This window comes from Ovis canadensis, chromosome 2, assembly GCF_042477335.2.
Source record: "Ovis canadensis isolate MfBH-ARS-UI-01 breed Bighorn chromosome 2, ARS-UI_OviCan_v2, whole genome shotgun sequence".
NCBI classification, from domain to species: Eukaryota; Metazoa; Chordata; class Mammalia; order Artiodactyla; family Bovidae; genus Ovis; species Ovis canadensis.
This window is the reverse complement of record NC_091246.1, coordinates 208169509-208197167: the sequence shown is the minus strand read 5'-3', so window position 1 is coordinate 208197167 and position 27659 is coordinate 208169509. Positions and strand designations below refer to the sequence as shown.

Sequence of the window (27659 nt, the reverse complement as noted above, 5' to 3'; positions counted from 1 at the left end):
CAATAACTACTGAGGCCATCCAATACTGCTAAACATCTGGATTTTGGCTTTAACTTTGAACTAACAGAACATTAGGACTGTTCTCATCATGGTTCACATCCCTGTCTACCTTAATCCTCCCAGTAATTCCAAACCCTCATGTTGTCCACTATTACCTGAACTTCTGTTCCCATATTGCCAGCATGTCCATCACTCTGAGCCAAACCCCCACTCTTTCCATTCCTCTCAAACACTTCCACTAAGCCCTTTAAAATTCCCTTTTTTAAAATGTCCCATCTTTTTTTTTTTTTTTAAATGAGAGTTCTCTGCTTCTCGTGTCCATTTCTCCCATTTGAACAAAAGTAGGCAAATTCGGACCCATGGGTAGCCCACACTCTACGAATGGTTTTTACATATTTAATGGTTTTTGAAATATTCAAGACTATTTCATGACACATGAAAATTATATGAAATTCAAATTTCAGTATCCATAAATAAAACTGGAACAGAGTCACTGTCATTCGTTTATGTATTATCTATGGCTGCTTTAACACTACAACAGCAAAGCTGAGTAGTTATGTATGGCCCACAAAGCCAAAAATATCTACAGACAAGGTCTTCTGACAACTGCACTAGAATGGAAATGCCATGAGACATTAGGTCAGGGACACTGATCAGGGACATTGTTTAGTCCTTCATTTCCAGGGCCTACTTCATAGTTCTGTTGTTGTTGTTCAGTTGCCCAGTCGTGTCTGACTCTTTGCGACCCCATGGATGGCAGCAAGCCAGGCCTCCCTGTCCCTCACCATCTCTTGGAGTTTGCCCAAGTTCAGGTCCACTGCACCCTGGACACAACAACGGACAATATTTTATTGAGTGTTGGTTAACTAGTTCATAGCTAGCACTCAATAATTATAGGTTGAACAAACCTTCTCCCTCTCCTGCATACTATCAATATCTGAGGGGTAGGTGGGCTTATCTCACGCTTATTCCCTTCTAAGACCCGGTTAGAAAAATTAGGAACCAATTATTATTGAGTCCGGGAAAGTACTTTGAGAATAGTACTGTGTTTTATCCATTTTGAAATACCTAGCAAAGTCTCTTCCACAAGTTAGACTGCAGTTGGAAACCAAAAGCGCTCTTGGGGTTATTGTTTTTTTTTTTTTTTTTTTTTAAGGTCTGACTGCTTTTATTGAACACTTATTTTTACAAACTGCAAAAATAGGTAAAAAGATTAGTCTTTCTTATTTCATAGAGGATATTCAAACTGCTGTTTATGACCTGGATCTAAAATATTCACACACGACTCACTATTAAGGGTCATAATTCAGAGAGATTTTCTGAGATAATTCTTTTAATTACAACTGACAGAGAAGAAATGTTTATAAATTTAGAAAACATAAATTTATAAATAAACTCAGAAAATAAAGAACTGTTACTTAAAGTAAGAGGTTTCCCCCCCAAATGAGAGGATTATAAACTACGCAAACCTGCTACATGTGATTTAAAATGGAAACAATGATAAATTATACTTAATGTGCTAGTATAATAATGGTACCCATGACTGAAAAGTTCTTCCTATGGTGTTGGGTGACCACGTGTAGAAGTAAAGTCTTTTTCTCTATAGAGGTCAAAGATTAAAAGTCCTTGATGTGAAATCAGAATCGGTCTGCCGCTCTGCTAGCCACAGCTCGAATATTGCCATAAACCTTTGATGGAGGATTTCCCAGAATGAGGTTGCAAATGGCAGTTCTTGCCATCTTGATGTTTTGAAAAGAACCAAGGATGTGAACTTTCACATCAGCTAAAACTATCCGTGTCCGGGTCACGTTCTCGATGGTGAATTTGGTTTTTCCTCCTTTGCCAGCAATTCTGCCTATTGCCCTGGACAGGTGGTCTCCCTTTAAAGGTTTAACATCTGTAATTTCAAAGGACTCTAGAAAGAGGTCATCCAGTCTAATAAGGGCAAGTGCATCCTCCACCTGAAACCCAAGAATGAAGGCTTTCACAAAATCAGCTGCTTTTGTCAGAGCGCTAACATCTTTAGTTTCTTTACAAGTTCTGATTTCAACATTCCTCGATTTCAAGTTAAAGCGTATCTGAAGTCCCAAATGCTCCACAATAGGAGTAAATATCTTCAGCCAGTTCTCTTTTAGTGGCGTGTATCTGTTAGCTGGGACTGGAATTTTCCTGGTTTCTTCTTTCCCATTCAGGAACCCGTCCCCGGAGAGGGGCGGGAAGACGGGCCTCTTAGCGGGTCGAGCTTCCTCGGTGTCCATGCAGGTCGCGTCGCCTCCCTCCTCCGGCGTGGACGGCTGCTCAGCCTGCCGTTTCTTCGCCCGCCGGCCACCTTTGCGGGTGACCTGACTGAAGCCGTCCTCGGCCAACGGGCTCTGTGCCTCCATCACGCTTTCCATTCTCCAGAGCCTCGGGGTTATTGTTAACAGAAAATTAGTGCATACAAAGGATTCAGAAGAACCTCGGGTGTACAGAAGTATTCAATAAGTGTTTGCTCCTGCCTCAGTGTTCCTTTCTGTAACAAGAATAATACAGGACTGTCATACAGCTAATTTAAACAAGAACGCTCTGTGTGAAACAGCTTTGTAAGCCATAAACACCATCCAAAAGCACAAACATTCCACTGTTTGGCATGGCATTGAGCAGCCCAGTTTGGAGGGAAGGGCCTTCATCTAGAGGTGTGAAAACCTAACTCAGCCTCTTACCACTATGAACTGACCCTGGACAATTGCAATTTCGGTTTTGTTTTCTTCAAGTGTAAAAGTAGCCTCTGAATGGTCAAGATCGTTCCTCGGGCATCCAGCCTGCGTCTCCGTCCAGTGACCTTTCTTTTCCCAGCAGGATAGGGAGACTAGGTGACCTCCCACCATCCCCTCCGCAGCCTCCTCTGCGGGGGCTGAGAGGCGGGGCGCTGGAGGGGCGTGTCCGAGGCGTGTCCCGGGCGGGGCCTCCTTTCCCAGGCTCTGCCGGGACGCACGGGGGCGCCGCTGGGCTCGCGCTTCTACAGGAGTTGCCGAGCAGCAGAGGAGGCGCTCACTTCCGCGTCGGGCCAGGCGGCGTCCGGCGGCGGCGGCGCCCACGGCCAGGCGGGCCGCAGGTCAGTCGGGGATGCCGCCTACCCTGCCTCTCCCATCCGGAGGAGCGGGGCTTTGGGTGGGCCTCAGGCCCGGGAGGCGGCGCGGCGCCCTGATGAAGGGCCCGGGCCGCGCTGATAACACGGGCTGCAGACTCGGCTTCCGGCAGATTCGGGATCCCCGGAGTGCGGGGAGACCCCGGCGGGGCTTTGTGGTGTCCCAGCCCCTCCCCTTTCGTCTAGCGTCATGGGAGGAGCTCGAGGCCCTTGAGCAGCGTTTCTCAAAGTAGGGTCCGCTGGCGAACTCCTGACCCACCTCGTACTTTCTGAACCGGAGTTTCTATCGTGGTCGGGGAATCTGCATTTTCAGCAAGCCCCCTTGATGGTTTTGATGCAGGTGGTCACAAGACTGCACTCTGGGAATGCTTTCTTAGAGGACTGGGCACTTCCGACTCCCTCCGACCCAGCAGGGAGCCCAAGTGGGTCCATTTGAGGATGGGGCCCTATGACTGGCCTGGAAGTGGTAGTCCTCTGTCTTAGGGGTTCTCTTGAATCCTTGCGCTCAGGGTGCTGCTGTGTTACTGTTGCCATCAGCAGGAGTCTTCAGATGGACAGATGTTTAGTGAGTGACGTGCCCGGGTCAGGAGCCTTAGTGAGAGTGCTGAATAAGGCCGTGTGGCGTGCGGCTGGAAGAACTTGGAGTTGGTCCAGCTGTCCTGGATTGGGGCAGACTTCACCATTTATAGCAGGGTGCGCATTCTTATATCTTTCTCCAGTGTCCTCACCTGGAGAAGGCAATGGCAACCCACTCCAGTACTCTTGCCTGGAAACTCCCCTGGGCGGAGGAGCCTGATACGCTACAGTGCACGGGGTCGCGGAGAGACCGACAGGACTGAGCAACTTCACTTTCATGCACTGGAGAAGGAAATGGCGACCCACTCCAGTGTTCTTGCCTGGCGAATCCCAGGGACGGGGGAGCCTTGTGGGCTGCTGTCTATGTGGTCGCACAGAGTCGGACACGACAAGTGACTTAGCAGCAGCAGCAATGTCCTTACCTGTCAGTAGGGACAGGAACGCCTACCCAGTAGGACTTTTCTGTGAATTAGGTAAAATCAGCCCAATGACTCCTACAGTGGCTGGTACAAAACACTCAGTAAATGGAAATTGTTAAGGGTGACGCTAAGGGTTGGATGTCATCACCTACTCCATGGACATGAGCTTGAACAAACTCCGGGAATTCGTGAAAGATAGGGAAACCTGGCATGCTGCCTGCAGTCAGTGAGGTCTCAGAGTAGGACACAACTTAGCAACTGAAGAACAACAACAGAGGTGATGCAATTTATAGTCCCCCAAGCCAGAGATTTAGTCAAGTGGAATAGTATGTGGAGAGGGGTACAGAGTATATCTGGACAACAAAGATTCTGACTGGGGTTGCTTGGGAAGTTCATGTAACCAATGAGGTTTGCCTGCAGATTTGAAGAATAGAGAGGATTCCAGGGAGCTGCTAACAGGGACAGCATGAACCAGTTCCACCCCAGGCCTCAGAAGTGGTTCTTTCACATGGTTTGTTGCCGGGCTGCTGCTTGGACTTATAGGCAGTGTAGGAAGTCACATTGAAAAATGGATTTTGAAGGCTGGACTGTTGGCCCATAATAGTTTCTGTCTGCTGATTATGTTTCACGCACATGATATTCCTCAGACTCTAATGGTTTCCTTCTCTTATTTCATTGGAAGTTGGCTAAATTGGAGCATCTAGGAAAAGATCATAGGTGATGGCATGGGTGAATGGCCATGGATGCCGTGGGTGTAGTTGAGCCTCTTGCCAGCCATTTTACACTTGCTATGAAAGGTCCAGATACATTGGGAGTGCCTTTTTCATCATGGTATTGTTTTAGATTCCATAAAACACTGCAGTCACCTGTGGTTCACCTATCTCCAGAATGGATTAGGAAATAAAATCTATAAAATGTCCCCAAAGCTTCAGCTATTTTGGAGGGAAGAAGCCAGATGATTTACAGTTATCATTTTGTTCCTCTAGACCAGTTTGTGCGTTGGTATGCATGGAATTCTAACCTTAGTTGACAAATTATATTTGCTTAATTTAAGAATTATCATTACCATTGTTAGTAATGTCTGCTCTTAAGTTTCCTTAAATCTCTGGAGCCAATATAACGTCTTTCAGTATATACCTTCTGGTAAATTTTTATATCATTATAGATGCTATTTATCATTTACTGAGTACTTACTTGGAGCCAGAGACTGTTCTACATATTTTTAAAATTTTCTGTCAGTCATTCCTGTGATAGTCCTTTAAGGGAAGCACCATCCTTACCTCCAGTTTAGACATGGGGAAACAGGCAAAGGAGGACTGATGTTTGCCTAAGGTCCCAGGATAGTAAGTAGTAGCGTCTAGTAGCCTGATTCTATGGTACATGCTCATAACCTCTGCAAGTCTGCATTGCTCCCTAAGACTTATTATAGTTTAAAAAGATGTGTGAATACAGGCGATCATAAGCGCACCTCACCTATGCTCTAAATGTAACAGACAATGCATTAGGTATCTCGTTTAATTCTTTAAGCAGTCATCTCAACACCTCGATTTGGTTATAATAGTTTAGTATCATTTACATACTTGGGGACAGTTTTCCAGCTTCTCAGAATATCTGAGACTTCTTTTCTGTTGTATAAAATCCTTCAATTCAATATGGCCAGTGCTGAGGAATTTGTTTGTATACTTTTTATTCTATTTCATGTATTATTGGAAATGTCAATGGTGATTGTCCTTTGTTTTTACAGACGGGGACTGAGACCACATTGTTTTGCAATTTCTGAAAGTATTTCAAGGCAAAACTTTGGGTGTTGGAGAGAGCAATGGAAGGTCACAAGGCAGAAGAAGAGATGTTAGATATTCTTCGACTGAACGTGGGTGGCTGTATTTACACAGCCAGGCGGGAGTCCTTGTGCCGCTTTAAGGATTCAATGCTGGCATCCATGTTCAGTGGTCGTTTCCCTTTAAAAACAGATGAATCAGGTAAATACCTCAAGTCTATAAGCATGATCATGAATATTCATTAAAATAGTCTAGTTTAAATTCCCTTTAATTTTTCTAATTACGACAGGATGTATTAGCTCAGTATGCTGATTACTAAGATCATTAGGACTGTATGGAGTTTCATTAAGTACCTGGAGAAATTAAATACCAGTTTCTAGAATATGTGATGCTGTTGCTAAAAGTTGACAAAAAAGTGAATGTATATAAAGGTCAAAAAGTGAAACTGTCCAACTCTTTGCAACCCGATGGACGGTAGCCCGCCAGGCTCCCCTGTCCATGAGATTTCCTAGGCAAGAGTATTGGAGTGGGTATCCATTCCCTTCTTCAGGGTATCTTCCAAATCCAGGGATTGAACTCAGGGTCTCCTGCATTGCAGGCAGATTCTTTACCATCTGAGCCATCAGGGAAGCCCATATACAGTCCAACCATGGATCTGATTTGGGAGATTAATTATATTTGGAAAGGTGTTCCATTTATGCAACTCAGTGGGTCTTTGTATTGAGCTTGATTAAAATATACTATGTGCTTCTGTATGTGTTCTTCAAGTTAAAAATTGTGTTTCTTGGAGAAAGCAGCTGGCTTCATAGCTAAGTGCAGGCACTGCCAGTGTAGAATTAGTGTTAATTCACTCCTAGTCCAGCTGCAGAGCCTTGTGTGGGCTGACATGTATGTCATAGAAAACGTCAGTGCAGTGATACTATCAGTCACCCATGGGAGAGGACTGCAAATTGGTGTTTCAGAAGAAACTGTAAAACGCAAGGATTAGGGTCCTAGTGCTGCTCTTTGCTTCAAGTGTTTTGGGGTACACTGAACCTACTGCTGGTTGTAAAAAAAACTTCAGCAATGCAAGTAGGGCTTTTTGTACATCCTAGGGATTCTGGGGCTCAGAGCACCCACCCTTGCTTCTGTGTCAGACTGAGGAGTTCTGAGCCTAAAGGGCCGTTAATATCCCTGGGTCTTGTTTGCCAGATGAATGGCAGTTGAAAGAATGGAAAACTCACTGTTGTGTGGTGCCCAGGACTTGATGTCCATCTGGACAGAAAGGCTGTGGTGAAAAAGTAGTCAGTGGGAAGTGAGTGTTTACTCTGCCACAAAGTTTATACCTTCTTAATCCTTTTATTCCAAACTAATCAAGGGAGAAAAGGAATTATTGAATAACCTCATGGTGGTGGTTTAGTCACTAAGTTGTATCCGACTATGACCTCATGGACTGTAGCCTGTCGGGCTCCTCTGTCCATACAGAAGTATTTTTTTAAAAAAATTCTGCTGAATTGTCTAAGAAAAGCCCTTTTTCATAAAGTAGTACCCGCATAGCATTTCTCTGTTAAAGTTTAGTACAGGACAAGCCTAGTAAGTCCAAACATATGATGTGTCCAGGTCTTGGAACCATGGGTTTCTATGTCAGTGACACTACAAGTTGATTTGTACGATCACTGACATACGAATGCCAGACGTAGTAATGAGCACTCACATACCCTCATTAGGGAAGAACTCCATACACCTCTCCTGGCCCAGCCAGGAGAACTTAGAATTCTAGAACTTAGAATTTACCAGCAGTCTGAGGCTTCCATGGTCTTTGTGGTGGCCAGCAGTGGGAATGTGGTCATTGTATCCAAAATTCCTGATGGAGCACAGAATACATTTTCCTATATAGTAGGTGCAAATACAGAGGATCCCTAAATTTGACTAAATCTACTTGAACACATGATATTAACTTTCTTATGAGAAAGAAACATTTCTACTGGTAGAGGTCTGCAGTCTAATTTTAGTTTAACATGTTGAAACTTTATCATGGTTATTTGTATCTATGCAATAATTTTTGAACTGAATGTTTTCTAGGAGCTTGTGTTATTGACCGTGATGGACATCTATTTAAATACCTTTTGGATTATCTTCATGGAGAAGTTCACATTCCCACAGAGGAGCAAACTCGGGTTGCTCTGCAGGAAGAAGCTGATTACTTTGGCATCCCTTATCCATACAGCCTGTCTGACCACTTGGCCAATGAAATGGAGACATATTCTTTAAGGTCAAATATAGAACTTAAAAAGGTCTTGGCATTTTCTTAAGCTTTAAAATACATATATGAATATATAATATTCATTTATTATTCACAAAGCAGTGTATGTTATTTTGCATAGCCTGTGTTGTAACATAAGCCAAAATAAGACAGTTTTACATCTTACAATTTTTGAAGTTGTGTTTCTTAATTACCAATATTCATTTTTAGGCCAAAATTCTATTCTAGGAAAGTATATTACAAAGCCACTTAAAGGTTTCTGGAGTTTTTATTCCTTGTTGAAAATTTACCACTTTTTGATGGCTTTTTATTTTTAAAAATAGAACTCTTCTACTCTTGAAGTTCTCCTTAAATTAATAGCAGCACTGTAGTATGTAAAGATATAGTGGTAATAATTTCTTTCCCAAAATGATATTTTGAAAGGATAAATGTGTTAGTTGCTTAGTCATGTCCAACTTTGTGACCTCATGGACTGTAGCCCACCAAGCTCCTTTGTCCATAGAATTCTCCAGGCAAGAATCCTGGAGTGGATTGCCATTTCCTCCTCCAGGGGATCTTCCTGACCCCAGGATTGAACTCATGTCTCCAGCATTGCAGGCAGATTCTTTACCATCTGAGCAACCAGGGAAGCATAATTTTAAAAGGATGGTGATGAGAAATAAAAGATTATATAAAATCTTTCACCTGATTGAGTATAGCAGTTGATTATTAAGTTGAAATATGTTTGATTAGTTCACCTTGAGATGAGTAAATCTTTTTTTTTTTAACTGCTTCTATTTTAAATCACATTTTAAAGGTGTTTACATGATTTGAACAGCTTCATCTGTTTTTTTCTCACTAATAAGTATCATATTTGTTATTACTTAGCACTTTGGGGCATCTAAGAAAAATATATTTCCTAAAGAATTGTGCATAGTGAAAACTGATCTGAATTGGTCTGAATTCTTTTGACTTAGACGTCAGTGTTTAGGAGAGCAAGTTGATGGTATAGTTATTAGGAAAGCAGCATGAAGAGAAAGTTGATTTGGTTCCAGATTCCCTTTGGGAATGTGCATGAATCTCCATGGTTGTGCATGGAGTTATTTATAAACTGAGTTGTTAAACAGTCTCTTGGTACTGTTTGTCGCATCTGCAGAGTGGGGCTAAAAAAAGAACCTAACTAGGGTTAGTTGGGGTGGATTAACATTCATCTTTATAGTCTTTCATTTCTGATTTGTACGCACAAAGGACAGAGGATGCATACGTTCATTCTGTCAGCCAACTCATATTTATTTCACATAAGACACTGTTCTGGGGACTGTGTGGGACATTGAGTTTTTGCCCTTGAACAGTTTATAATGTAGTTGATGATTTTCACTGATGTGCAAGTGAAGATAAAAGCCAATTCAGGAATTAGCAATATTAAATGCAACACACATTAGGGTCCTCTTTTCCTTCTCTGAGTCAGTAAATAGTAAGCATCTCCTTTGTGTCAGACCCTTTTCTAGGCACTTGGGATACAAAACCAACGAAACATTATGGCTCACAGCAGTAACGCCATTTCTCCCAGGGAAGGCCTGAGCCACCCCACCGGGTGAAGTCCTCGTGCTCTGTGCCCCTCAGCACCTCGTAGGCTGAGGTAGCACTTATTTCACTGTGTCCTGATGACTTATTTAATGTCTGTCTGCTCCATCAGCTATAAATTGAGGAGGGCTGGGACCCTGTCTCCAGGACCTTACGCACATAGTATTCACACATCACTTAGTATTCAAGTGACTGAATGAATAGGTGGATAAATGCCAAATGAGTTCAGATAGTAGGCATTTAGTTTCATATATTCATATCCTTCAGTGTGAAAGACAAGTTAATCTGGTTCATCCATGGTTGGATTTTGAGTTCAGAATAAGCATCCACCATGGGGTTAGTGAATAGAAGGTAAAAAGAAAATTGAGTCAAATGGAAAATTTGGGGGAAAAGAAAGAATTCTAACTTTTAGTGATCCTATGAAGATTTTAAAATGATGGTGATAGTGAGTCTAGAGGAGGAGGAAATGAGGCATAATTTCCTAGTGGAAAAGGATTCTCTAGATGAAAAGGTGTTGGATTTTGGGATAGTGAAATGCCCAAGCCCCCTCTACAACACCCTAAATTCAACAAATGTTTTGTTTTTTAAAGGCATAAAAAGTAGATTATATGTTTAGTCTTTTTATTTCCCTCACAACCAAGTGAAATGATAGCTTTACAGGAAAGTAATAAAACAAATTCATTTTTACTTTGCTCCAGAGTTAAATTCAAACTTTATAGGTATATATATTTTTTGCTTCAGGCTTTAACAGACTTCTGTGATTCGTATGGTTTAGTATGCAATAAACCAACAGTTTGGGTTCTCCACTATCTTAACACATCTGGTGCAAGCTGTGAGAGTAGAATTATTGGTGTATATTCCACAAAAACTGATGGAACAGATGCTATTGATAAGCAGCTGGGAGGAAGAATTCACAGTAAAAGCATTTTTAAAAGGTATGTCCATATTTAAATATGAAAAGGAACAAAATAAATCTTCGTCTCTTCTAAGAGGTGTTATTGAGTTTAATATGTGGTTGACTAGGAAAGACCATCAATACTTCTCAACAGACAGAGTGAGTTTCATAGCTGTTGAGATAAGCCTGCTTCATGAAGAGATTGCAATTCTGGCCATTTGTTATCTGTAGAAGCAATAGGCTATCCACCTGGTCTCACAGAGGTTCTCAGCTGGGAATAGTCACCAGAATCCCCTGAAAGGCCTTATACAGAGAGAAAAGAAAGAAGAGAAAAGCCATATGCCTGGGTGTCTCCCCTGGACTATATGCCTGGACAGTACTCCCCTGCTCAGTTCATGAGCAGAAGCCTGACCTAGAAGTCAGCAGGCCTGCTGAGTGACCCAGGACTGGCCTGTGTCTTGGTGTCCTGGTTTAAGAAATGCCAAGAGTCATACATGACTGAGTGACTGAACTGAACTGAAAGGCTTTTCATCCAGTCTCATCCCAATTTGAAAATTCTATACCTTGAGCATGTTAAATTCTTAAGGGTTATTCTGTTAATGTTTTCCTTGCAATCTTATTTATGCTGGTCAATTCACCTAGCAATTTTTTTTAAATTCTCTGGGAGATTGGACTGGGTCACGTATTAGTGACTAATGCATGACCACATGAGCTTGCTTTTTAGACAATTAATATATCATCATTTTCTGAATTCTTTACAGACAGAGATGTTTGTGTATAAGTTCATGGCATAGTGTTAGAAAAGTTTTAGTCAAAGTTGAACCTTTTCTAACTTTGCTGGAGTTAGGTGATTTTTTAGAAAACTTATTTTAAAGATTTATTAGTTTGTCTACACAGTTTATATTGTGGAGTTAACAAATACTTTGCCACAGTAAAAAGAGATAAAATGTAGATTAGTATGTAAGTTTAGTATATTATAATAATATAGCATGTCGTATATATATGCTTAAGGATCACAGAAGAACAACTACTCAGTACCGACATTTTTTTCCTTTAATTAACAAGCACTTATTAAGTATCTTATTTGCTGTATACATATATTTACATTCATACTTAGGTAGTATATTTTCATTACCTTTTGCAATATTTCTAGGGAGGCGGGAAATAATGTTCAGTACATTTGGAGCTATTATTCAGTAGCAGAATTGAAGAAAATGATGGATGCCTTTGATGCCTGGGAAGGAAAAGGTACAGTACAATTTTTCTATTTCAAGGCAGAAGGTAGACTTTTCCTTAGTAAGACAAAGCAAGGTCACATACTGCATTGCTGTTTTAGAGAATGTAATTTTTGGTGTGGGTCCAGGTATTTGTCACCTCATAGTAACATTGAGGCAGTTTACTTAAAAAATTTTAAAACTCATGCATTGCTGGATATTATTAATAATTTATAGTTCAATAACCTAAAATATTCTTTTGTTAGTTATGCTTATTTAATTCAATTTAAAAAGAGTTCCTGTAACACCTTTTGGGTACCTAGCATTGTCCTAGGAAGGATACATCTGCATTAAGCATAAAATGTATAAGCAAAAGGAGAGAGAGAAAATGAAAATAATGCTGGGAAGATAGCTAAAGAGCCCTTAGAAAATAAAATATTCTTTAAATGCACACTTTGAAATTTGACCATTTTTACCAAGCTGCTAATGTGGGTTGATAATAATACTCCTACTTGATATGCAGTGTGATATGTAGTTTACACTTAGTATCTGTTAGTCCTAAAACTTTGGCTGTTTACCATTTATTGATGAGGAAAAGAAGTCTCAGAGAGGTATACCACTTGTTATAGATGGCAGAGAGTTAACTGTTCTATGCTTAAATACTTTTTTTCTTACTTAACATGTATTAACACTTTAGTATTCTTGCCTTGAGAACCCCGTGAACAGTATGAAAAGGCAAAATGATACGATACTGAAAGAGGAACTCCCCGGGTTGGTAGGTGCCCAATATGCTACTGGAGATCAGTGGAGAAATAACTCCAGAAAGAATGAAGGGATGGAGCCAAGCAAAAACAATACCCAGTTGTGGACGTGACTGCTGATAGAAGCAAGGTCCGATGCCGTAAAGAGCAATATTGCATAGGAACCTGGAATGTCAGGTCCATGAATCAAGGCAAATTGGAAGTGGTCAAACAGGAGATGGCAAGAGTGAACGTCGACAATCTAGGAATCAGAGAACTAAAATGGACTGGAATGGGTGAATTTAACTCAGATGACCATTATATCTACTGCTGCAGGCAGGAATCCCTTAGAAGAAATGGAGTAGCCATCATGGTCAACAAGAGAGTCCGAAATGCAGTACTTGGATGCAATCTCAAAAATGATGGAATAATCTCTGTTTGTTTCCAAAGCAAACCATTCAATATCATGGTAATCCAAGCCTATGCCCCAACCAGTACCGCTGAAGAAGCTTAAGTTGAACGGTTCTATGAAGACCTACAAGACCTTTTAGAACTAACACCCAAGAAAGATGTCCTTTTCATTATAGGGGACTAGAATACAAAAGTAGTAAGTCAAGAAACACCTGGAGTAACAGGCAAATTTGGCCTTGGAGTACGGAATGAAGCAGGGCAAAGGCTAATAGAGTTTTGCCAAGAGAACACACTGGTCATAGCAAACACCCTCTTCCAACAACACAAGAGAAGACTCTACACATGGACATCACCAGATGGTCAACACCGAAATCAGATTGATTATATTCTTTGCAGCCAAAGATGGAGAAGCTCTGTACGGTCAGCAAAAACAAGACCAGGAGCTGACTGTGGCTCAGATCATGAACTCCTTATTGCCAAATTCAGACTTAACTTGAAGAAAGAAGGGAAAACCACTAGACCATTCAGGTATGACCTAAATAAAATCCCTTATGATTATATAGTGGAAGTGAGAAATAGATTTAAGGCACTAGATCTGATAGACAGAGTGCCTGATGAACTATGGACAGAGGTTCATGACATTGTACTAGAGATAGGGATCAAGACCATCCCCATGGAAAAGAAATGCAAAAAAGCAAAATGGCTGCTGGGGAGCCCTTACAAATAGCTGTGAAAAGAAGAGAAGTGAAAAGCAAAGGAGAAAAGGAAAGATATACCCATCTGAATGCAGAGTGCCAAAGCATAGCAAGGAGAGATAAGAAAGCCTTCCTCAGCGATCAGTGCAAAGAAATAGAGGAAAGCAACAGAATGGGAAAGACTAGAGATCTCTTCAAGATAATGAGAGATACCAAGGGAACATTTCATGCAAAGATGGGCTCGATAAAGGACAGAAATGGTCTGGACCTAACAGAAGCAGAAGATATTAAGAAGAGGTGGCAAGAATACACAGAACAACTGTACAAAAAAGAGCTTCAGGACCCAGATAATCACAATGGTGTGATCACTCACCTAGAGCCAGACATCCTGGAATGTGAAGTCAAGTGGGCCATAGAAAAGGTCACTACGAACAAAGCTAGTGGAGGTGATGAAATTCCAGTTGAGCTATTTCAAATCCTGAAAGATGATGCTGTGAAAGTGCTGCACTCAATATGCCAGCAAATTTGGAAAACTCAGCAGTGGCCACAGTACTGGAAAAGGTCAGTTTTCATTCCAATCCCAAAGAAAGCCAATGCCAAAGAACGCTCAAACTACCACACAGTTGCACTCATCTCACATGCTAGTAAAGTAATGCTCAAAATTCTCCAAGCCAGGCTTCAGCAGTATGTGAACCGTGAACTCCCTGATGTTCAAGCTGGTTTTAGAAAAGGCAGAGGAACCAGAGATCAAATTGCCAACCTCCGCTGGATCATGGAAAAAGCAAGAGAGTTCCAGAAAAACATCTATTTCTGCTTTATTGACTATGCCAAAGCCTTTGACTGTGTGGATCACAAGAAACTGTGGAAAATGCTGAGAAGAGATGGGAATACCAGACCACCTGACCTGCCTCTTGAGAAATCTGTATGCAGGTCAGGAAGCAACAGTTGGAACTGGACATGGAACAACAGACTGGGTACAAACAGGAAAAGGAGTACGTCAATGCTGTATATTGTCACCCTGCTTATTTAACTTATATGCAGAGTACATCATGAGAAACGCCGGGCTGGAGGAAGCACAAGCTGGAATCAAGATTGCCAGGAGAAATCTCAATAACCTCGGATATGCAGATGACACCACCCTTATGGCAGAAAGTGAAGAGGAACTCAAAAGCCTCTTGATGAAAGTGAAAGAGGAGAGTGAAAAAGTTGATTTAAAGCTCAACATTCAGAAAACTAAGATCATGGCATCTGGTCCCATGACTTCATGGAAATAGATGGGGAAACAGTGTGAGACTTTATTTTCTTGGGCTCCAAACTCACTGCAGACGGTGACTGCAGCCATGAAATTAAAAGACGCTTACTCCTTGGAAGGAAAGTTATGACCAACCTAGATAGTATATTCAAAAGCAGAGATATTACTTTGCCAACAAAGGTCTATCTAGTCAAGGCTATGGTTTTCCCAGTGGTCATGTGTGGATGTGAGAGTTGGACTGTGAAGAAAGCTGAGCACCGAAGAATTGATGCTTTTGAACTGTGGTGTTGGAGAAGACTCTTGAGAGTCCCTTGGACTGCAAGGAGATCCAACCAGTCCATCCTAAAGGAGATCAGTCCTGGATGTTCATTGGAAGGACTGATGTTGAAGTTGAAACTCCAATACTTTGGCCACCTCATACGAAGAGTTGGCTCATTGGAAAAGACCCTGATGCTGGGAAGGATTGGGGACAGGAGGAGAAGGGGACGACAGAGGATGAGATGGCTGGATGGCATCACTGACTCGATGCACATGAGTTTGGGTGAACTCTGGGAGTTGGTGATGGACAGGGAGGCCTGGCATGCTGTGATTCATGGGGTCGCAAAGAGTTCGACATGACTGAGCGACTAAACTGAACTGAACTGAACATGTATTGATATCTGTTAGGTGCAAGCACTATAATAAGTCCTAAAATTATCCAAAGAAAAATAAGACACATCTTAGTCCTCAAATGATCTTGAAAGCTGGTAGAGACGACATTGCAAGTCACGTAAGACTGAATAGAGAACGGAAGAGCCTTTTAAAAACTCTTCATCAAAAAAATAAAAAAATAAAAAATAAAAACTCTTCATCAGCTGTTCCTCTTTCAGGCAGGATGCTGGTCCCAATCCTTTTTTCCTTTGTCCCCTGCCAACCCCCACTTTTCCTCCTTTTTCTTTTCATATCATGCCCATGAAACAGATAGGATGAAGTGTAATGAGCAAAGTGCTATTCTCTCTAAGCTTATTACTTGAGACTTAATCGACTTTGAGACACTTGGGCTTAAGTTGAGGAACACCCCCGCTGGTGTTCTCAGTCTCCTTTTGTGCCCCTGGACTGCCAGGCTGCCCAGGAAGCTTTGCGAGGGCCTGGCTGGGATTCCTTCTCCACTGACTCAGGAAGCTGGGATCTCTGACTCTAACAAAGCATGTATGTGTGACTGACTTTAACTTTTTAGAAAGCATGCTATAAAGTATTATTGTTATCTTACGAAAGTTCTGGGAGGCCTGTGGAAAGCCATAATACAGGCAACAGAAATGAGAGAAAGAACTATTGAAAGAAAGAAGATGAAAGTGAAAAAAGTATGCAAGTGTTAGCTGCTCAGTTGTGTCCAACTCTTTGCGACCCCATGGACTGCAGCCCTCCAGGCTTCTCTGTCCATGGAATTCTCCAGACAAGAATACTGGAGTGGATTGCTGTTCCCTTCTCCGGGGTATCTTCCTGACCTAGAAATTGAACCCAGGTCTCCTGCATTGCAGGCTGATTCTTACTGTCTGAGTCACCAGGGAAACCTTAAGAAAGCTTTAAATACCAGTAAAGAAGGATAGGTTATTTGAGAAACATGCTTGGGAGAAGAACATAACTTTAACCTCACAGCATTTATCAAAATACTACCAGGTAAATTTATGAATGAAAAATGAAACTTTTATGAACTACAGTAAGATATAAGCAAATAACTGATTTCTTAATTGGAAAAGAAATTATAAGCTTAAAATGAAACATCGAGAGAAAGATAAATTTGCTTATACAATATTTAATGTATTAACTTTAAAGCATAAAACATTATAAATAAAATTTTAAAACTAATTTAAAAACTTGCATGAAAGTGTTACATTAAGCAAAGATTATCCTTACAATAAATAGTTTATTTAAATTGACTAGAAAATCAGTTCAACCCTATTAAAAATAAAGGTATAAGATTCATGACCATAAAATTCCCAGAAAAGGAAATAAATGTGTCAGAGGTTCAAACTCATTATTAATGAAATATGCATTAAATGAGAACTATTTTTATATACCAGATTAGTAAAGATTTCACACATTCTTGGCAGGAGTAAAATTAATATTACTTTTTTGGAAATAATTTATCAGTACATATCAATAGCATCAATATTATTCATATTTTTTGACTCAGTAATTCTACTTCCAGAAGTCTACCTTATAGACATAATCAAATGCAGAAAAAGGTTTATGAACAGAGATGTTCAAGTAGGCATTATTCACAATAGGGAACAAGTAAAAACAATGTAAATGTTTATAATACAGGGCTAAATACATATTGGCACATCCACAGGATATAGATGGGATATAGCTATTTGAATTACCTTGAATAACTTTTTACATTGATGAGTGCCTATGATTAAGAAATGGTCAAAAGTAGGAAACAAAATTAAATGTAATGTTTTCAATTATGTGCATATCACATGAATAGAAAAAAGACTCGAATGACATACATCAAAATGTCATGAGCCATGACTCCTAATCCCTTAATTAGAAGTGATTTTAATTTTTTATATGTACTTTTATATATTTTCCAAGTTTTATACAATGAGCATGAATTATATAGAAAAAAATAAAGTTTTAAAAATAGTTTGCTGTATATCCATATAATGGAGTTCTACTCAGAAATAAAAAGAAATGACTATTGATACATATCTCAACACAGATGAATCTTCAAAGCATCACGCTAAAGAAGCCAGACACAAAAGGCTGCATATGTCATGTATGATTCCGTTTATGTGACCCTCTGGCAAAGGCAAAACTAAGGAATGGAGGGCAGGGCATTGACTGTAGAAGGGCACAAGGCAGCTTTTGAGGGTGATAGAAATGTTGTATATCTTGATTGTGGCCATAGTTACATGACTGTACACACTGGTCAAAACTCAGAGTACTTAAAAACAGTAAATTTAATTTTATGTAAGTTATATTTCAATAAACCGGACTTAGAGGTGAAAACTTACTGGATGAGATTTAGGGATGTTTTTGTGGTGGTTAAGTAGGTTTGGGAGTATGATCAAGCAGTTCTAGAAAGTTGCCTTAAAATGAGGTCCACAGACTTTGAGTATTGGACATGATATATATAATAATTTATGGGCTCACCTTGCTAAGTTGGTTGTTATTACTGGACCTTTAATGATTAAAAAGAAAACGCCAAATTCTTTCTTGGGATTTAAAGATTACTTTTGTTTTTAATGCCAAACCATTTTTATTCAGCATCATTCTTTAAACTTTTTCTAATGTGTCTATGTATAATTTTTATGGTTCTTTTTTAACAAATTGAGGTGAAATTCACATAAGAATTAAAGTACACATTTCAGTGACATTTGCTACACTAACAGTGTGTGTAACCAGCACCTCTGTTTAGTTCCAAAACATTTCCTTCAGCCTAAATGGAAACCCAGTATCCATTAAGCAGTTCGTCTACATTCTCCTCTCCCCTCAGCCCCTGGCAACTACCAGTCTGCTTTCTATCTCAATGGATTTGCATATTCTGGATTTTTATATAAATTGAATCCTACAATATATGACCTTTTGTGTCTGGCTTCTTTCACTTAGATAATGTTTTTAAGTTTCATAAGAATACATTTTCAGCTTTCAATCAGAAATGTATCAAACTAACTGTTACCTATAGAATAAACAACAAGGTCCTATTGTCCTGAATCCTGTGATAAACATAATGGAAAAGAATATGAAAAATAATATATACATATATATGTATAACCGAATCACTATTGTACAGCAGAAATTAACACAGCATTGTAAATCAAGTATACGTCAATAAAATAAATTTTAAAAAGAAACCGCAGATTTAAAAATTAAGTGAACTTGACTGGAATCTTGGCTTACCATATTAACTCATTCTTTTTTCTTTTTTTAAAAAAGACTTATTTATTTATGTTTGGCTGTGCTCTGCTCATTGCCATGTGTGGGCTCTCTCTAGTTGCGGTGAGCAGGCTTCTCATTGTGGTGTCTTCCCTTGTTGCAGAGCACAGGCTCCAGGCACGTGGGCTTTAGCAGTTGTGGTGTGAGGACTCTAGGGTGCTGGCTTAGTAGTTGTGGATCACGGGCTTAGTTGCTCCATGGCACGTGGGATCTCCCCAGACCAGGGATTGAACCTGTGTTTCCCGCACTGGCTGGTGTATTCTTAACCACTAGACCACCGGGGAAGCCCCTCCAGAGTATTCTTGTTTGAACAGGTGCCTATAAAGTATTAACACCTCCTGTTCATATAGTGGTTGCCTTTTTATAAAGTGGTTCACAAAATTTATCTGAATTGATAAATACCTCACAGCAACCTAGTGAGGTAGAGAGGGCAAGTGTTAGAACCCCCAGTGTCCAGTCTTTTCACTGTGACTTACGATAAAGGTACCGAACATCTCTTGAGTGCTGAGTCTGTGCCAGGCCTTGTTTAGGCACTTTGCTTTTATTTTCTCATTTAAGGTTTGAATTCTCATCATCATTTCACAGATGAGGAAATTTGGGCATAGGAAAGTTGTTAACTTTCCCAAGGTGTTATGATTAGCGACTGATGGAAATGGGATCCAGACCCAGGCAGTCTTGGCTCCAGAGCCTGTGGCCTTAACCAGCATGCACTCAGTTGCCCAGGTTTATATAGTGGCCTGCTGATTGTCAGTGGCAGAGCTGGGCTGGCAGCTCTTCGTAGACCCAGGTCATGAGCTGTGTCCCTGCTGCCCTGGCTCTTCGTGGGACCTTTTCCTGTGTGTACTTTTTGTTAAACAGGAGGCATGAAGTTTAAGGTTTTCCTGGCCAGTTTTATACAAAACAATGTTGCTGAATCTTTGGCAGTGGACAGCGGTTCTCTGAACTGTCTTTTATCTTCCAGGTGTTAGCTACTGGCGGGTACCTCATGAGCTGATAGAATGCTGGACTCTGGAAGAGCGCCCTTTACTTGGAAGCCTGAGTCACATGGCTCCAATTCGAAAGAGGTTATTCGTTCTCTGTTGGTTTATTATTATTAATCTATCACCTTTATTTTTACTGCCTTTATTTGGAGAATAAATAATGGTTCTGAACCTCACTGGGCTTACTAACCACCTTGATAAATATTCTGACTTACCATCAAAATATAAATCTAGATAAATGCAAAGTTGCCAGAGCTATGTAAAAAGTAGAAGTAATTCTTTAAAACTGAGTTATATAGTTTATTATTATTATTTGGGGGAGAGTCTGGTTTTAAAAATACTACTGGACACAGTGGGAATGCTGTGGTATTTTTCCCCACTAAAGTGAAATCTCAGGCTTTATTGGCAATAGTTAAAAAAAATGTATTAGACTTAATATTTGAAACTTCCTGTGATTTACTCTGAATTCTTTTCTGTAACCACAAATACTAATAGCATTTTTATTTAGTAGTATTTTCTTATGTTCTATGAAATAATTAGCATTAAATTCACTGCACATCTGTGTCTTTCACTGTGCTTTACATACATTTAAAATTATTTCATTTTCATTGTCTGGGTATTATTCGTGGCTTTCTGATGTTCTAATTTCTTGATCATCTATTTTAGACTTTGTTTCTGTCCTATGAAATTTCATACTGCTTTCTTTTACTCTCTGAATCTTTCACAGAATGCAGAGAATTTTACTTAGTGTTTCGTATTAATCCTATATTATTAAAACAGATCTTTTTTATTAAGGGTTCTCATTTTATTATCATTATTTCTTTTTGCCATCTGAACTTACAGCGAGCAGATATCATTTGGGTCTAGAGCAGTGGTTCTCAACTAGAGGCAGTTTTGTTATCCAGGGGATATATTTGGCAATGTTTGGAGACACTGTAGGGTGGGGGATGCTGCTGGCATTTAGAGGTTTGCTTCCTAGAAGGCAGAGGGCAGCCCTTCATAACAAAGAATTATTGAACCCCAAATGGCAATAGTGCTAAGGTGAAAGACGGGACTGGAGTCTTCAGTGGAAGATGCATGAAAAATGCGAAGCAAGCAGAAGGGGCTTTATGGAAGCTCTCCTCTATGTTGGTTGTCTTTCCTCTGGGATTGTGTTAAGCATTATTTTTGATTCATGGTCAAGATGGTGATAATGATGACTTAGCAGCACTTGTGAGGTCCCAAAGAACCATTTTTCACCTACAAAATTTCAGTTGTGTTCAGTAGAGTTTAAAGGTCAAATATATTCACAGTTTTCAAATCAGTATGCTATTATGATTCCATTTGTAAGAATCTGATGTTAAGTACAGCTAACTCCAGCTTTCTTTTGTTTTCTTTTGGTGTTTGTGGAATATCTTTTCTGATCCCTTCACTTTTAGTCTGTGTGTATCCTTACATCTAGAGTGAGTACTTTGTGGGCAGCTTATAGATGGGTGCTATTGTGTGATCTATTCAGCCACCCTATCTCTTTTGATTGGGGAATGCAGTCTGTTTTCATTTAAGGTAATTATTGATAGGTATGTATGTACTTAATTCCTCTGAAGTAGGAATCAGCAACCTGCTCCAGTATTCTTGCCTGGAAAATTCCATGGACAGAGGAGCCTGGCAGGCTACAGTCCATGGGGTCACAAAGAGTCAGACATAACTCAGTCAGACTGAGCACGCACGTACTTATTTCCATTTTGTTAATTGCTTTCTGGCTGTTTTTGTAGTTCCTCTCTGTTGCTCTGTTATCTTGCTTTCTTCCTTTATGGTTTGATAACTTTCTTTAGTGGTACAAATTGTACCACTATTTGTACGTATCAATATTTGTACTATCCCATGCCATGTTTTATGTTTTGATGTCATATTTTTATACTGTTTCTTAACTGATTATTTTAATCATAGTTATTTTTATTACTTTTGACTTTTAACCTTTATATCAGCTTAAAGTGATTAATATACTACCTTTACTACATGTTTACCTTTCCAGTAAGATTTATTCTTTCATATGTGTTCTTGTTACTAATTAGTGCCCTTTCTTTTAAGCTTAAAGAAGTTCCTTTAACCTTTCATGTAAGGCTGGTTTCAATTCAGTTCAGTCGCTCAGTCGTGTCTGACTCTTTGAGACCCCATGGACTGCAGCACACTAGGCCTCCCTGTCCATCACCAACTCCTGGAGTCCACCCAAACTCATCACCATGAGTCAGTGATGCCATCCAACCATCTCATCTTCTGTCATCCCCTTCTCCTTCTGCCCTCAATCTTTCCCAGCATCAGGGTCTTTTCAAATGTCAGCTCTTTGCATCAGATGGCCAAAGTATTGGAGTTTCAGCTTCAGCATCAGTCCTTCCAGTGAACACCCAGGACTGATCTCCTTCAGGATGGACTGGTTGGATCTCCTTGCAGTCCAAGGGACTCTCAGGAATCTTCTCCAACACCACAGTTCAAAAGCATCAATTCTTCAGTGCTCAGCTTTCTTCACAGTCCAACTCTCACATCCATTCAAGACTACTGGAAAAATCGTAGCCTTGACTAGACAGACCTTTGTTAGTCTCTGCTTTTCAATATACTATCTAGGTTGGTTATAACTTTCCTTCCAAGGAGTAAGTGTTTTTTAATTTCATGGCTGCAGTCACCATCTGCAGTGATTTTGGAGCCCAAAAAAACAAAGTCAGCCGCTATTTCCACTATTTTCCCATCTATTTGCCATGAAGTGATGGGATCGGATGCCATGATCTTATTTTTCTGAATGTTGAGCTTTAAGCCAACTTTTTCACTGTCTTCTTTCACTTTCATCAAGAAGCTCTTTAGTTCTTCACTTTCTGCCAGAAGGGTGGTATCATCTGAATATCTGAGGTTATTGATATTTCTCCCAGCAATCTTGATTCCAGCTTGTGCTTCATCCAGCTCAGTGTTTCTCATGATGTATATAACTTAAATAAGCAGGGTGACAATATACAGCCTTGACGTACTGCTTTTCCTATTTGGAACCAGTCTGTTGTTCCATGTCCAGTTCTAACTGTTGCTTCCTGACCTGCATACAGATTTCTCAAGAGGCTGGTTTAGTGGTGATGAACTCCTTTAGCTTTTGCTTGTTTGGAAAACTATTTCTCCTTCAATTCTTAATAGTAACTTTGCTGGGTAGAGTATTCTTGGTTGGATTTTTCTTTCTTTTACCACTGTGACTATATTATGCTGCTCCCTTCTGGCTTGCAAAATTTCTGCTGAAAAAATCTCTTGATAATCTTATGGGGGTTCCTTTGTATATAACAAGTTATTTTTCTCCTGCTGCTTTTAAGATTTTCTCCTTTAACTTTTGACATTTTAATTATAATGTGTCTTAGTGTAGGTCTCTTTGGCTTTACCTTATTTGGAATTCTCTGGGCTTCCTGGATCTGGATGTCTCTTTCCTTCTTCAGCTATGTAATTTTCAGCTATTATTTATTCAAGCAAGATTACTTCTCCTTTCTCTCTTCTGCTGCTGCTGCTGCTAAGTCGCTTCAGTCATGTCTGATTCTGTGCGACCCCATAGATGGCAGCCCACCAGGCTCTGCCATCCCTGGGATTCTCAAGGCAAGAACACTGGAGTGGGTTGCCATTTCCTTCTCCAATGCATGAAAGGGAAAACTGAAAGTGAATTCACTGAGTCGTGTCCAACTCTCAGCGACCCCATGGACTGAAGCCCACTAGGCTCCTCCATCCATGGGATTTTCCAGGCAAGAGTACTGGAGTGGGGTGCCATTGCCTTCTCTGTCTTCTTCTGGGAGCCCTGTGATGTGGATGTTAATTTGATGTTGTCCCATAAGTCCCTTCAGCTATCTTCAATTTTTTCACTCTTTTTCTTTCTGCTAATCTGATTGGGTGAATTCTACTGCCCTGCCTTTGAGTTGAGTGATTCTTTCTTCTGCTTCATCTGGCCTGCTGTTGAACCCATGTAGTATATTTTACAGTTCAGTTATAGTATTCTTCAGCTCTGTGACTTCCTTATATTTTTCATATCTTTGTTGAAGTTTTTCACTGTGTTCGTTCATTCTTCTCCCAGTTCGGTGACCATTTTTATGACCATTATTGAACTCCTTATCAGCCAAATTACTTAATCTATGTTTCATTAATGTCTTTTGGTGAGGTTTTATCTTGTTCTCTCATTTGAAACATTTTCCTCAGTTTTTTCATTTTAGTTGATTTTCTGTGTTGATTTCTGTACAGTAGATGAAACAATCACCTGTCCACCAGTGTTCCCACTTCAGGCTTTTTACAGTGAATGGTAACTCAGTTCAGGAATCTTTGAAGGTTTGTCCAATACTTCTCGAATTCGAAAAGCATTGAACTGTACCGTGGGTTTTACTAGTCTAGCAATTCCCAGAATGTGTTCTGTAGCATGGTAATTTTACTGGGTGCCAAAGGTTACATTACAGAATGATTGGTAAATGGAGTCAACAAAGCTAAATAGGTGTCTTTACTATAGAATCTTTGTTAACATAGAGTTTAAAACCTCAATAGAATAAAATACACACTTAGCATTTCTCAAGTTTTATTTCTGAAACCCATTTTTTCCCTTAATAAATCTCTTGTAGCTGCTTTTCTGGGAAAAACGACTTGGGACACACTCCTGGTTACCCTCTGGATTGCATCAGGCTTTGTGAGAACAAGTGTATAATTCTAGTGTAACACTTCAGATTTTAACCTATCATTGGTTAAAATATCATTATGCATGAGTTTAAAAGAGTGTATTTAGATTGAAACAATCTTCTGCAACCTTGCTAATTTATTTATTGACCTTGGTGGGCAATGAGAGATGAGGTAGGTAGGTTATACGGCTAAACCTCTTGACTCAAATTCTTGACGAAAACCTTTTTGTTCACCTTGAAGTTAAACTTTGGAGGCATTTTCATTAGCTATTAAACCTGTAAATGCTGACAAGGACCCACTTCTGTATTTACAGGCGACTAATAGTCAATGAAGAGGAAGAAGAAGGTGTGAACTCTAAGACCGGACCTAAGCCAGTCCGATTTTTGGGTCCTTCCACCAGCACCCAAATTAAGGTCAAGAACTCTGCTTCCATCAGGGTGTCTCCAGCCAGTGCCCCTCAACCCTGGCCCCGAGCAACAGCAAACCTGGCTGCAGGAGGAAGGGCAGCGCAGCGCTCTGCCCAGTCGAAAGCGCCAACCCCGGGGGGGACCGGGCTGCCTGGGCATCCCCAGGCTGCACAGGGGACTGGGGCTGCTGAGAACGGGGCCGCGCACCTACCTCCAGCTAAGGTTCTGCTCTCGGACAAGATGACTACTCCGCACCGAGTGATCAAACTGAAACGAACTCCCCTGTGCGCCACTGGGTCTTCCCTGCCTGCCTGCACCACACCCAGGCCTTCGGGTCCCCCAGAACCGTCCCCTGACGCCCTTAGCCCGCTGGGCACGTGGACCGAGAATGGGCAGGACCAGACCAAGTGATGGAAACGGAGACTCAGGACCGTTTGCCTCTCCAAGCTTCCAACCCCGTTAACACAAACAAGCAGCTCTCTTTCCCCATACTGTCTAGGTGAACACTTAAGTTTCTATTTAGGATGATTAGTGTGAAGCAGGAATGGAGGAGGGAGACTGTAAGTGGTTGGGCCTATGTTTACTTCTCATTTTCCCAACGTTTAAATTATTTGTCTAGGGACAGTTTTAATTTCAGGTTTTTTAATGTGTAGGTTTTTTATTTTTTTAATGCTTAATTGGTATTAAGGCAACAAAACAGCTGGGCAAAGTCAAACCTAGGAAGCCTACATTGTTGCTGAAATAATTATAGATTTTAGGCACTTATTTGATGTTACTCATTTCAGCGGAGAGATAAAAGTGAAATTGAGCTTAGCTCTTCCTGCCGGTAAAATAGAGAGGGTGATTTAGTGCTTCCCTGTGCTACGTGCCAGATGGGGAAGATTTGAGAGAAAATGTAGATCAAGGTGAACTCCCTGCAGGTGACTCTCAGACTCAAGAGGTAGCATGAAATGATGGGGAGGGGAAAAACAGTAATTTGAGATCACACTTTGACTCTCACTTAATGGAACAGTTTTCTTTCCTAGATATACTTTTCTTACTCTTTTCCCTTAGCAGATTTATTTTATACATCACAGGAAGATTTCTTGGGTTTAGAATTATATAACATGTTTTTGGACTGAATTGTGAAAGTATTTTATTTTCATTTGGATCGTGAAGTTTTCAAAGTACTTTGAAAAAGAAAAAAAAATTCAACTTTTTAACTAAAGTTAGTATTTTTTTTCCAGAAATGACTATTAAAAAGTTACTCTGACTATACAATATGGTTTTTATGCATAAAATTTCCACATAATTTGAATTTAATATTTTAAAACAGTATTTTGATTAATCTTCTATTTTTTCACAGTTCAGTTGTATGTGTTTACACATACATGTTATATTTTGTAGTTGGATCACATATTTCTATCTTTAGTGAGCAGTATGTTTTCAGTGTGTTAAAAATAAGTTCATAAAACAGGATACTTTTTACTCAGTGCTTATCATTGTACTTGCATTGGTTTAAAAGACTAAAGTAAATATACTCAAAACATTGCTTTCTATTAAATAAAGCAAAACCTTTCCATAAAAAGTGATATTTTTCTGTAACTGTACTTATTTTTAAGTCCTGGAGCCCTTTAGTAGTTTGAAAGTTTGTTCATTTATATCTGTTTCTGCTCACAAAATTGCTTTCTTGTATAGTTAATGTATGAAATAGTTAAACCAATTTGGATAGCTATCTGAGTACCATCAGCTTTTAAAAATAAATGGTTTATTTGGGTAGAAAAAGTGAATATTTAAAGATTCATGAATGATAGTCCCCTGGGGAATATATAAAATATGCAGTCACCTTGAAAAACACTAAAATCCAGGTCTTCTGAAAATTAAAGACCATAGTGAGTTTTCAGTACTTTCATTTAGGATATTATTGGTATTGCTTGATCTATGATATTTTGAATTGCTGATTCATATAAGAAGATTTTATAGTAATAGATGTGTATTTTATACATAGTAAACTTTTGTCTGGAGAGGAAACATGTTGAAAGTTAATCATGGTTGATTCAGTTGACAGCCTGCCTTTCTTTGCACCAAGTAGTTTAAGGGACATCTATTGAGCAGATTTGGCCTTTACAAGAGGTGAGTTTTTGGAATAACTACTGGGCCATGGCACAGCTAAAGTGGAAAGGTACAGACTTTCCCTTATAAATATCAGGAGTCAAAATGCTCCTGGAACTTGAAAATTACTTTATTTTGGTGTGATTGTGGTGGGGGAGTGGGGGGGTGGTGCTTTAATTTTGCATGAAGAAACGTTTTCCCTAATACCAGACTCTACAAACATACGAGTTGGCAACTCATCATAACCCCTGGCCTTTCCTGGAAAATAAAATTTTTTTTTAATGAAAGGATGCTTTATAAAATAGTAATTCAGTATCATTACTTTGGAAAAGTAGGTTTGTGCAATTGTTGGGTCAAAGGACACAATAGAAATTCTGAATGGGATGAGTTAGGGTATTTAAGTATTGTTCATTATCTTTTTTATAAAAAAGATAATTAACTATGCCCTTCTAGGTAATCTGTGTTGAAAACTGGTTTGCCCTGATTAAAACTGGTTAGTTATGCAGTGGAAAGCCTAAGGCTGACAGTAGCAATCTACTGAAACAGTTGTTTCATTTGTATTTTTAAATACCAAGTTTCTGTTTCAGTATTGCCTTATGTTATAGTTTTAAAGTATTTTCATATATTTTATTTCATTGTGTTTATTTTGCTTTTTAGTTTCAGAACAACATAATGAAGGTTAGTCTTTCCTAGTCCTT

General features: G+C 39.8%; 2 protein-coding genes across 5 annotated transcripts; one reads left to right on the top strand and one right to left on the bottom strand.

Moving 5' to 3' along the window:
- Nucleotides 1–1315: 1315 nt before the first annotated feature.
- Nucleotides 1316–2888, bottom strand: LOC138434094 (RNA-binding protein PNO1). The gene is made up of 2 exons (XM_069577964.1): nucleotides 2717–2888; nucleotides 1316–2512 (listed from the first exon to the last, which is right to left on the bottom strand). Exon 2 carries the CDS (start codon nucleotides 2394–2396, stop codon nucleotides 1638–1640), a length of 759 nt encoding a protein of 252 aa, XP_069434065.1. The 5' UTR covers nucleotides 2397–2512; nucleotides 2717–2888; the 3' UTR covers nucleotides 1316–1637.
- Nucleotides 2816–26437, top strand: KCTD18 (potassium channel tetramerization domain containing 18). Of its 4 annotated transcripts, none has more exons than XM_069577960.1 (7): nucleotides 2816–3094; nucleotides 5867–6101; nucleotides 7962–8173; nucleotides 10447–10640; nucleotides 11754–11848; nucleotides 19795–19897; nucleotides 24777–26437. In XM_069577960.1, exons 2-7 carry the CDS (start codon nucleotides 5942–5944, stop codon nucleotides 25279–25281), a joined length of 1269 nt encoding a protein of 422 aa, XP_069434061.1. In that variant the 5' UTR covers nucleotides 2816–3094; nucleotides 5867–5941; the 3' UTR covers nucleotides 25282–26437. The 4 variants fall into 4 exon arrangements, with proteins under 4 accessions (XP_069434061.1, XP_069434063.1, XP_069434064.1 ...); XM_069577961.1 differs by having other exon boundaries at nucleotides 3033–3820; XM_069577962.1 differs by lacking the exon at nucleotides 10447–10640 and having other exon boundaries at nucleotides 2956–3094; nucleotides 7962–8151.
- Nucleotides 26438–27659: the final 1222 nt, after the last annotated feature.